This window comes from Corvus hawaiiensis, chromosome 21 (assembly GCF_020740725.1).
Source record: "Corvus hawaiiensis isolate bCorHaw1 chromosome 21, bCorHaw1.pri.cur, whole genome shotgun sequence".
Classification (NCBI taxonomy): domain Eukaryota; kingdom Metazoa; phylum Chordata; class Aves; order Passeriformes; family Corvidae; genus Corvus; species Corvus hawaiiensis.
This window is the reverse complement of record NC_063233.1, coordinates 2,310,421-2,321,141: the sequence shown is the minus strand read 5'-3', so window position 1 is coordinate 2,321,141 and position 10,721 is coordinate 2,310,421. Positions and strand designations below refer to the sequence as shown.

Sequence of the window (10,721 nt, the reverse complement as noted above, 5' to 3'; positions counted from 1 at the left end):
AATCCACTTGCACAGAGCATTAGATCCTGTTCTGCAGCCTTGGAAGGGTTTTCATACAGTGAGAGCTGCTCGTGGTGGTGATAAAATTACCTTATTTTGGGTGTAATCATTGCAACTTGCATGTCCTGGAAAATCAGAGGATTTTGTTCTCCATGTACAGATTTGTCTGGCTTAAAGCCAATAATTAAAAAGTAATTTAGCAGGGACTTGGCTTCCTGCTGGCCTTTTACTTCCAGTTTCCTCATGTGTGTGTTCATCCCAGAGTTATCTTCCCTATTTAAGGGATATTTTTGTGTCCTTCTGTACGATTTTAAATAAACAGATTTTTACAGTATTTGCTTAAAATGCTTAATAAAAACAACCTCTGCTTACCAGCATTTGATCTCCAAGTTACAACATCTACAATGCTCTAGAAATGTTGGGATTTTTCCTGAAAATCTTGGAAACTTTGGAGCCAGTGACAAGTTTTGACATGAAGAACATGTACTGAATCCTGGCTAAACATCAGTTTAAGAAAAAAAACCCCTTAAATACCCACAAACTTTAATGCATTCATTAAATCATAGAAAGTAGGATTAAATGAATAAATCAAATGACCTTTAAAAGCTCCCATACTCCACCAGGCCCTTTGTGCATCCAGGCACGAAGAGTTTGAAAAGTTGAAGCTAAAAAATAAAGTTGGGAAGAGCTGCCTTGAGCCTCGGCTAAAGCCACATCTTTCCATGGACTTTAAAACAGACTCCCAGGAAAAAAGAAAAATCAGACAGGACTGTCTCCTGTTGCTGCATGCAGCTCTTTTATTTTCATTTATCTTTACAGAAATGTGAAGCATCTTCACAAGAATTGTACAAAACCCTCTCCCCTTGGCTGGCTGCATCCCAGCAGAGCAGCTCCCGGAATTGGGTCTCCGAGAGGAAAGACGGGAGGTGCTGTTGCTGATAAAAATCCATGCAGGAGCTGAGCTTGGAATAAAAAGGTCCTGTTCTATAGAGATTAAATAAAAAGGGGTATAACAGGAAATAAATATACTCATAACATTGGTTTGAGTAGTTGAGTTTAATGCAGACTATATGGATTCGGTCCATATTGAGCGTATCAAACTGTTAGTGGACACGGAACATGCACCGGAGCCGTTGCTGGAAAACCCCAAAATATCCCAGCTGTCCTCGTTTCTGCATCCCCCAGAGCCTGCCAGGTCTCTGCATTGGAACACAACTATTTCCTCCGGAAAATGGGATTTTTCCATGGTTGGGAGCAACAGCCATTCTCCTCTTGCCATGGAAGCTCCTCGTGCCCCTCTCCCCGTGGGCCCTTTCAGCGGCAGGAACAACTCTTTGTCGCTGCATCGACGTTGGCAGGACCATTAGAAAAATAAACTGCTTTTGTTTTTACATTAGTATTGTAACTGAGGCTAAGGAATTAGAAAAATGAACCCTTGGGTCTCAGACTTGCATTGCCCACAGGTGAGTATTTACAGGGTTTTCCCCATCCCGTGGGAAGGACGGCTGGAAATTTACACCAGAGCAGGAACGCCGAGGGTTTGTACACGGAGCTTCCGCTTCAAATGCGGGGATTTATACACTGAACAAACAGAAGCATCGTCAAAGTACAGGACTATTGAGGGCTTTTTGATAGGATCACAAACCACACAGAGGCTTCAGTCCTTTTGGCGTGTGGTTTCCTCTTGGGATCATTTTCTCCCTGGATTAGGGGCAGGAAGGACCTGTGTGTGCCCACCGAGGAAGGAGGGACCCAACACCACGGCCAGTGGAGCCTCTGGAACATGGACCCTGGATTTGGCCACGTGGCTGACCTGGCTGCTCAGGGCTGGGGGGTGAAATTTTAAGTAATTTAAGGGTTTTCAAAAGAAATTTAATTTTCTTGCCAGGGGAAGGTTGAGCTGAGGAGCTGCACTCGCTTCCTTATGCTCGTACACACAGCTCACAGCCAAACAAACAAAAAATCATAAAAATTGTATGTTCTCAGTAAATACACGCAACTAATCACACCTTTTGTTGAATTTGGGGTCTGGGCTTTTGTTTGTTTGCTGGTTTGGTTTTTTTGTTAACCTGTACCACTGCTTTGTTCCACTCTCCCTTGAAAGCAAAGTGGGGTTTGGAAAATGATCCATCTGAAATGCAGACACTTACACACACAGAGCCCACATGTCCTTTTGTACTTCAACCACACCCACTTTTTAACCTCCAACTTCTTTTTGCCATTTGAAATGACAGATTTGATGTGTGAAGCTACAAACAGAAATAAATAAAACATGGGCCTGCCTTAACCAAACAGATACAAAATTAAGCATTAAAAATCCATCAAAACAACCCTAAAAAGCTTTAAAGACAGTTCTGTTTGTGCCCTCAGCTCAGTGGGGCAGGAGGAGTGCACTCATTGCTTTTACCTGTGGTACCTCCCCAAGCCTGGGATGTGCCACCACTCAGGGTCTCCTGCCTGGCACTTCAGGAAAAAACAACAATAAAAAAAAATTAAAGATGGACCCCAAACCTCATCCAGGCACAGCAGGGCTCTCTCAACACCTTCAAGCCTTGGCATAGATGCCCTGGGCATCTCCAAGTCTCTCTCAGGGCCACGGGCAGGATGGGCAGTACATCCCCATAGGCTGGGGCATCTCCCCAGCTGTTTAAAACTCATTTTTAACAGGTTTTGGCTTGTTTTCTTTTTTGTTTTCTTTGTAAACATTGATTGGGGGTGTCATGGGGAGCAAATAGTGAATGTTAATGGCAATAAAACCATTCAGCTGGCAGCGAGAGCAGGAAGCTGATGGATTTCACGGCCATGTTGTGCTTTACAAGCTCCTTGCTAAAAAAAAATCACATTGGAATTGTAAGATATGAACACAAGAGTATATCAAGTTAACAACTCAGTTATTCACTTGGCAGTCAAATAAACCCTTTCCACATCGACGTTGTAGAATGTGCAAAAGTAGATGGAAAACACATCTGGTGTTTGTGGCAGCGCCAGGTCCCTGCGGGGCCGGGGGGACCTTCATGCACCTCTGCTGCAGGGGAAGCCATGGGGACAGGGGGGACAGAGCCCAGCAGGGCTGGCTGGGGCTGCCAGGGGGCCGTGGTGGACGGGGGGACAGGCAGAACCCGCTGCCTTAACGGTGTGACCGACCCGTGACCGCGGGGAGGGGAAGGACAGCAGGCCATGGCCAGGACAGAGCCCAGACTGCCCCTGGCCGGAGGGGAAAGGGCCGAGTGGAGACACCAAACCACCACATGCAAGGGTGTGTGGCCCTGGCCAGCCCAGCCCATCCAACCCCAGGACTGAGATCCCTGAATCCCCCCAGGCAGCTCAGCTCCAGCAGCAGCAAGGGGGGACACAAACCCAGGGGCTCAGAGGCACTGCCACAGGGGTGGCCGGGCTTTCAGCCCCCCGGGCTTGGCGTGTTTTGGTTTGAGAGATGCCACGAGGCGCTGGGGGCAGAGCAGCCCCTGCCATGGCACCGTGGGGGCTGCACCACCGTGTCCCATCCACCCCGACTGTCCCACGGCCACCTGAGGGTCCTTTCCCAGTGCCTGGCGCAGCTCCGGGTGCGGACACCCGGAACAGGAACCCAGCAGAGGATGAACAACATGAGTTGGGTGAAAGAGCATAAGTTTGGGTACCCTGGGGGACACCTGGTGAAGGAGGAGGAGGAAGAGGAGCAGGGTTTCGGTGCAGTTTTACTCTCGCCTTGACCAGCCCCATAAATGCAACCAACCTGCACCATCCGGGGCAGTATCAAACACAGCCCTGCTCCCCCAGGGCCATCGGCGTCTGGGCTCCGCCACGTCCCACCAGCACCAGTGAAGACTTTCTCACTAGTTGCGGTATCGGTATAAAAAGTTAAAATCCGCGGGGCGCACGGCCACCGGCTGCGGGTGTGTCCGGCTGTGCCGCCCCTCCCGGGGCTCCGGGCATCCCTCCCGCGGCGCAGAGCCAGGCTGGGCATCGCCTTTCTCCGGGGCACCGCGGGCAGCAGCCGCCTTCCCCTCCGGCCGGGCCGTCCTCTCCTTCCCCGCCTGTCCCGGAGCCTCGGCCCGGAGGGACGCGGGGCACGGGGGCTGCTCACAGCTGGGTCTCGTCGCGCGTTTCGGGGTTGCCGGAGCCCAGCTTGTTGCTGCAGCTGCTCTTGCGGCTGTGGCCGTCGTTGGCCACGTGGGCCAGCGGGTCGGAGCGGATCAGGTACCTGCGGGACACAGCCTGGTCACACTGCTGGAACCCGCCCTGTTGCCCCTGGGATTGAAGCCAGGACGCACAGGGATGCCCCATGGGGCTGTGCTGCTTGCAGAGCACGGCAGTTGTTGGAATAACAGATGTTAAATGATAAGAGCTGTTCACGTAAATGCCATAAAATAAGATAATAAATAATCAGGAGTTACTCCTGCTGGAGGCTGCTCAGTGGCCAAAGCCAAGGGAAAACTCCACGCTGCCCATCAGAGCTCAGATGGGGTGGTTTGGGCACTGCTCAAGAGCACAGGGATGGGGAATGGCCTGGGAAAGAGGTAAAACCTGCGGGTATTTATGAAAAATCATGGGAAGCAGTGGGATGGGGGCAGCTCATGGCACTGGGGGAGTCTGGGGGCCAGGGGGTGAGGTAACACCTACACGATGTCGTTGAGCTCCAGCCGCGTGTCCGGGGGGGGGTTGATCAGGACGTAGGACAAGGTGTTCTGGTGGTCGTTCATCTCGTCTGCAAGAGGAGGGAAAGGGCTGGTGAGGGAGGGACACCCCCACAGACACCCCAACAGGCAAGGTGACAGCCCCCAGGGGGCAAATGGGTCCCTTCACCAGGAGAAGCTGTGGGCAACATCACTGCCACGGAGCGAGCACCAAGAACGATACTGCCACCTCCCTCCTCGCCTCCCCAGGCTCTCTCCCACCACAGCACGGCCCAGGGGACTGGCAGAGGTAACTCTTCAAAGTCCCCACTTCCCCCCAAAATAAAGTGAGATGTCTTACCTTGGTTCAGTGCAAAAGAGGGAACAGGTTAGTCCTGCTGTGTCCAGCACAAGTCCAACCACAGGGTGAGGGCAGCTGAACCCCCCCGGGGCCGCCCCCAACGCTCTGCCCACCTCTCCCCTTCAGTTACTCAATTTAGCATCATCCAGACACAGGATTAGTCCAGGGATTGCTTCTTTCCCCCACCCAGGGGAAATCGCCTCCGTGGAGTTTCAGAGCCTTCAATGCCATTTTGGGGATGGCTCTAAACCACTGCGACCTCTCAGGGGGGGCTCAGGGCCACCAAGAGCGGCACCCACGGGGGCGAACGGGCGGCCTCAGTGCCGGGGGGGCCCCTGCGCTTCCCGAAATAGCCAAGAACAAGATCATGGTGAAATGGATGGGGGTGCGAGGCTGCGGGCGGCCGGGGGGTGGAAGCTGCGACAGGTGACACCATTTCCAGACGGGGTGATGGGGTGTGGATGGACAGGGTGGAGAGGGGACGGACAGATGGACGCTGGGGCAGCGTGAGGAGCACGGCGGGACACCAGCTCACTGCAAGGCTTGTCACTGGGACACCTCTCCAGGCTTTGGGAAAGGCCCCTCTGAGCAGCACACCGGGGGTTGGACGAGCTCAGCAAATGGAGCTGCTTCGGGGAGCAGCAGGACCAGGACCCGGCCACTGGGATGGGCATTAACTCCAGGCTGGGGGCGGCTGCCTGTGGCCTGTCCTGCTGCTCCCACCACGCCGGCCCTGCTGTCCCCCTGCCCGGCGTGGGGGATCCCCCAGTCAGAGCTGCCCTGCCCCACGGTGGGCACAGCCAGAGTCTTCTGCCACAGCAGTGACAATGGGTGCCAGATCACCCTGGCACGGGGGTGGCCCAGCTGCTCTTCAGCCTCGGCACTGGGGTGAAACTGCTTTTCTCCAGCCACCAGAGCCACCCAGCACAGGGATGCAAACAGCTTCCTCCTGAGCTGCCTCTGCCAGGGCACACCCAGACCTCCCCGGGACATCCCCAGGGCTGGGCTGTGCCGGTTCCAAACCCAGCGCTGCTTGCAGGGGGACACCAGACCTTTGCTTTGCTGCTCAGACACATCCCTGGCACCTCTGAGACCACAGAAGGTGCTGCAGCCAGGGGACCTGGGACCACCCTCAGGGAGATGCTGCCCGGGACCCCCAGCCTGTGCCAGGGTGTCCTGTCCTGGAGCCACCGGAGAGCTTTGGCCATCCCAGTGCCCAGCCTTACAGGGAGACAGGGATGGGGGTGGCAGTGCTGGGGGCAAGGGTGGCACACAGACCCTGGGACCCGACGGGAGACACAGGGTTTGACATGACAGGAGGCGGGGAAGGGCTCTGGCTCTGGGCAGGTTTCCCTGCCCCATGGAAGCGCCTTGTCCCGACCCCGTGCGGCCAAGCCAGGCCCCGCTGAGCACTCCGAGTATATTGCTGCATCCCGCTGCCCCACGCAATATACTCTGCTGGCCTGGGGCTTCCATGAGCCCCAGCTGCGGCTGCCTCTCGGATGAAGGACACACTTTGTAGGAAAATGCCAACGTTTCACCTTAAGCCTGGGCTAGTGGAGCCAAAAATGAAGCTGCGATGGGCTATTGCTAATCTTGGGGCTACTGCAGTAAAAAAGGACCTTTCTCCAGGGCATGTTCCAGGGGAAAAAGATGGGAAAACCTGGCAGGTCCCACAGAGCCCCACGAGGTGCCCAGGGTGGCTGCTGTTGCTGCCTCGGGCTGACCCAGACATCCCCCAGTCAGAAAATGGGGTCTGCAAATGCTGGAGAGGGGTCCAGGAGGGCAAACCAAGGGGTGCAAAGGGATTTTTTAAGCGCTGCCTTGCCCTGGACTGTGGCTGACCCAGCAGGAGCTCCAGCATCTCATCACAACATGCACAGGCAGCTCTGGTGCACTTGTCCCCCTCCTTGTCCCCTCCTCAAGCTGCCACTGGCTGTACAGCCCAAAGCCACCTCGCAGAGCCAAGGAGGGAGGGTTTTGTTAATGAAAGCCGAGGGCTGTGATTTCCCTGTAGGAATTCAGCTGAAAAAGGGTCCCTGAGGTTTCTGTCTCCCTGATCAGGCAGAGCCCTGCGTTTGCATCACCACTACAGGACAGTGATTGGTTTTCCAATGCCACCCGACAAATTAGTGCTGAAAGCTTGGGGATCTAAGGTGAAAACTGGCAAGGGTGAGGTTTGGGCTTAGCTGGCATGATCTTGTTGTACACTGCATGCCATGAGTCACGCGGGACTCCCAGGGAACGGGAATTACCTTGCAAATATCCCAGGTTTACCCGATTCATCACATCACTGGCTGTTAAATTTGCTACATCCTCTACAGAACATACAGGGAAAGGCACAGACATAAACAGAGAGAGAGAGAGAGGTCAGCAAGCCATGGTTCGGCAAATATCAGAGACGAGCTCCTGCGCTGCAGCGATAACGTGAGCAAAAGAAAAAGGAAAGGGGCAGAAGGCAGAGCGACGTTTTTCCACGGGTGTCCAGACACTGACGGTGACACACAGTGACAACGCACAGTCCCAGCACCGCTGGATGCCCAAGGAGCTGCCTCCTGGTCCCCACTGTGCCCAGTGTCCCTGTCCTGTCCTGCACCCCACACTGCCCCTTCTCCCGCCAGTGCTCCCCCAGTTTGCTTCAACCAAAATGTGAAAATGTGCCAGACAGGCCAGGACAAGGATGCCAGCCCTGATCTGACCCCAAACTGTGCCCCAAGCTTGGAAGCCTCACCGAGGGCAGACATCTCCCCTGGAACTACAACAGAAACTTCTGGGACCAGTAATATAGGGGAAAAAGGAGAGGGGGTAAACACCACTGCAAGCCCTTGCCTGGCATTCCCTGTCCTCACTCCATCCCACCACAAGCCGGCTCCCCTGCCTCGCTCCCTGGGGACGCTGGCAGTGCCCACATCCACCCCCTGGGCCCCCACTCCAAACCCCTCCTGCACTGCACTTCTGGACATTTTCTCCTCCTCTTTCCCGTGCCTAAAGCCAAGATGGGAAAGGAGGAATCCCACCCCCAAATCAGCTCCCATCCCAGCTGGGGTTCGTTGCCAGCCTGAGTGTGGGCAGGGGCCAGCACAGGGAGGATGGACACTCTTGGAGGATGGAGCAAACAAGCAGCAGCACAGGATGGCTTCAAAGAAAGAAAGAAAAAAAAGAAAACCAAAACCAAACCAACCAACCAAAGGGAGCTGTGGGCTACAGACTTTGTCATAACCAAGGGGTGGGAGCTGTCCAGGGGGACACAGATGCCAGCACCGACGGGCAGGTCAGAAGCTTCACAAGAGATGCGGCTGCACAGAGGGACCCTGAGCGCTGTGGCTGTCACAGCCACACACCGGTGTCACACGCAATGAAGCAACTCAGCCCTGCAGCTACCGAAAGGTTTTCCACGGAAGACTTTATGACGGATTAAAGTCTGTCACAACAGGGGGCTGCGCCAGCTGACGGGGTCGGGCCTCTCCCTGCCACACTGCGGGGGCTCTGGGGCTGACCTGGGGCCGGGCTGTCCTGAGCCAGCCCCTCTGCACGGCCGGACAGCGCGGGGCGGCGGGGGGGACACCGGGGCCTGCTGCGGGCACGAGGGCCAGAGTCACTCTGCCACCGCCTGCCTGGAGCCATCCCAGAGCCCAGCGATGGGGGGGCTGCCTGCAGCTGGCCGGGGGCGGCAGGGAGGGGGCTCGGCACGGCTCGGCGCGGCGGGCCCGCAGCCCGGGAGGCGCCGGTCTGCACAAGCACAAGCAAGCCAGGGCGTGAGGCGCCGCTCGGAGCAGGCCCGGCAGCGCCCGCGGGGACAGGCGGGGCGCGGCGCTAAGCTCGGCAAGGGGTTATGCTCGGCAAGGGGTTAGGCTCGGCATGGGGTTAGGCTCGGCATGGGGTTAGGCTGGCCCAGGGTCGGGCTTGGCGCGGGGTTAGGCTCGGCCGGGGGTTACCTGAGGAGCCCGCGAGCGGGAGGCACCACCGCAGAGCAGCTCGGCCGAACGGCACTTACCGTACCCGGTGGTGGGCAAGCCCAGGTGCTTCATACGGTTTTTTACGAGCTCGGACAGCTCCTGCCGCTCGGAGCGCCGGTACAGGCTGAGGCGCTGCTGGCTGATCCACTCGGCCGTCTTGCTGGAGTGCTTGTTGCCCTTCCTGCTGAGCCGCCGGGCCCACTGCATGCTCTTGCGCCGCAGCAGCGGGTGCTCCGACTGGTCGCTGGAACACGAGTTGCGGTGGTGGCTCGTCTTGATGCCCCAGTGCTCCTTGACGTCCTTCGTGTCCTCGCAGTCCTCAACATTGATTGAGATCTGTGACTGGAAGCCCAGCAGGTCACGCGGGATGGGGGGTGGCCAAGAAGGGTTTGGCCTGTGTGTGGCAGGGTGGGATCTCTCCCACGGGATGGGTCCTTGCTCTGACCCGAACGGGCTCTCCCAGCACTGCAAGAACCACCTGGCTGGCAGATTTCACAGGATCCCGGAACGGTTTGGATTGGAAGGAGCTTAAAGCTCATCTGGTTCACTTCCTGTCATGGGCGGGGACATTTTTCACCAGACCAGGTTGCTCCAAGTCCTGTCCAACCTGGGCTTCCAGGGATGGGGCAGCCACAGCTTCCCTTGGATAAGCACTGCTGAGGGGAGTCTCATGGGCACCTGACACCTCACACAGAATCACCTCCAGGGTATCTGCCCAAGGAACAGCCATGCCCTCATCTCCCTCTCTCTCCTCTTACAGCAGCTGTGCTGCCACATCTCTGACCCAGCAATCCCCACTGGCGAGCAGGAATTTATTAATAAAGCCTTTTAAAGCATCTCAAAGAGCTGGGTTGCATTTAATTAAATGTCAACTTTCAGCTCCCTGTCGCTGCTTCCTTACAAAGTTGAAAACTGAAGGTATTTAAAAGGGATCCTGGCTGGCTCCCTTGCTCCTTATCCCAGTTAATTACATCAGGGCACTAAGGACTTTTCCCAGAGCGCTGAGGCTCAGCCAGAACCTCCCTTCCATGGGGACAGGCAGCACTGTGCTGGCACTGGGGCTGAGAGCTGGCACAAAGCACGGGGTGGCTCTCAGTGGCCACAGCCAGCCCAGGGATCGGCCACAGGGTAGGGGAGATGGGGACGCAGCACCCGAGCGCGCACGGCTGGACACGAGTGGCACTCACCTGTGCTCTGATGTCGTGGGGCTGCAGCGGGGGAGAAGGAAGGGAAAACCAAGAGTCAGCCCAGCAAAGGGGCAGCCCTGCTGTGCCCTCCCTGTTCCCCGAGGTGCCCGGTGGCATGGCAGAGCCGTGCCAAGGACATCCAGCACTGCCCAGAGAGACACGCACAGACACTGTCCCAGCGTGTCCAGCTGGAGAACCAGGACACCGCCACCCAATGCAGCCACACGAATGAAAAAACCACAAATCCCCCTTCCCTTGTTCTCCCCTCCCCTCCCTTCCCCACTGCTGCAACCAGGTCTGAGGTGCCCCAGGGACCAACACCCTCCTGGATCTCACCTCTGCTGGGTGATGCTCAGCTGGGACCACCAGCAGCCCCTTGCCGGCACACGCCACCACCGTGCCCCTACCTCGGAGGTTGCGAACATGTGTGACTCCGTCCTGTAAATCCCGATGGGAATCTCGGCACTGGAGGAGCAAAGCTTCTGGAAGAGGCGGCCGTACGTCCGGATCCACAGGTCATCCTCAGTGATCTTCATCTGAGCAGCAGAGGACAAATGTGAACCCTCACGTGCATCTCAGGCTGCTCCTGAGCTTCACTCCGGCT

At 56.5% G+C, this 10,721-nt stretch overlaps 1 protein-coding gene across 14 annotated transcripts in view; it reads right to left on the bottom strand.

Moving 5' to 3' along the window:
* Positions 1–772: 772 nt before the first annotated feature.
* Positions 773–10,721, bottom strand: part of KCNT1 (potassium sodium-activated channel subfamily T member 1) — a 77,350-nt gene continuing 67,401 nt past the window's right edge. For 9 of the 14 annotated variants that reach the window (XM_048325481.1, XM_048325486.1, XM_048325485.1 and 6 more), the window contains 6 exons: positions 10,525–10,653; positions 10,118–10,138; positions 8,969–9,272; positions 7,230–7,292; positions 4,621–4,705; positions 773–4,201 (listed from right to left, as the gene is read on the bottom strand). In XM_048325481.1, coding sequence (XP_048181438.1) covers positions 4,081–4,201; positions 4,621–4,705; positions 7,230–7,292; positions 8,969–9,272; positions 10,118–10,138; positions 10,525–10,653 — 723 coding nt within the window. In that variant the 3' untranslated portion in view covers positions 773–4,080. The remainder of the gene's footprint in view (positions 4,202–4,620; positions 4,706–7,229; positions 7,293–8,968; positions 9,273–10,117; positions 10,139–10,524; positions 10,654–10,721) is intronic. The other 5 variants (XM_048325484.1, XM_048325490.1, XM_048325493.1 and 2 more) reach the window with 3 other exon arrangements.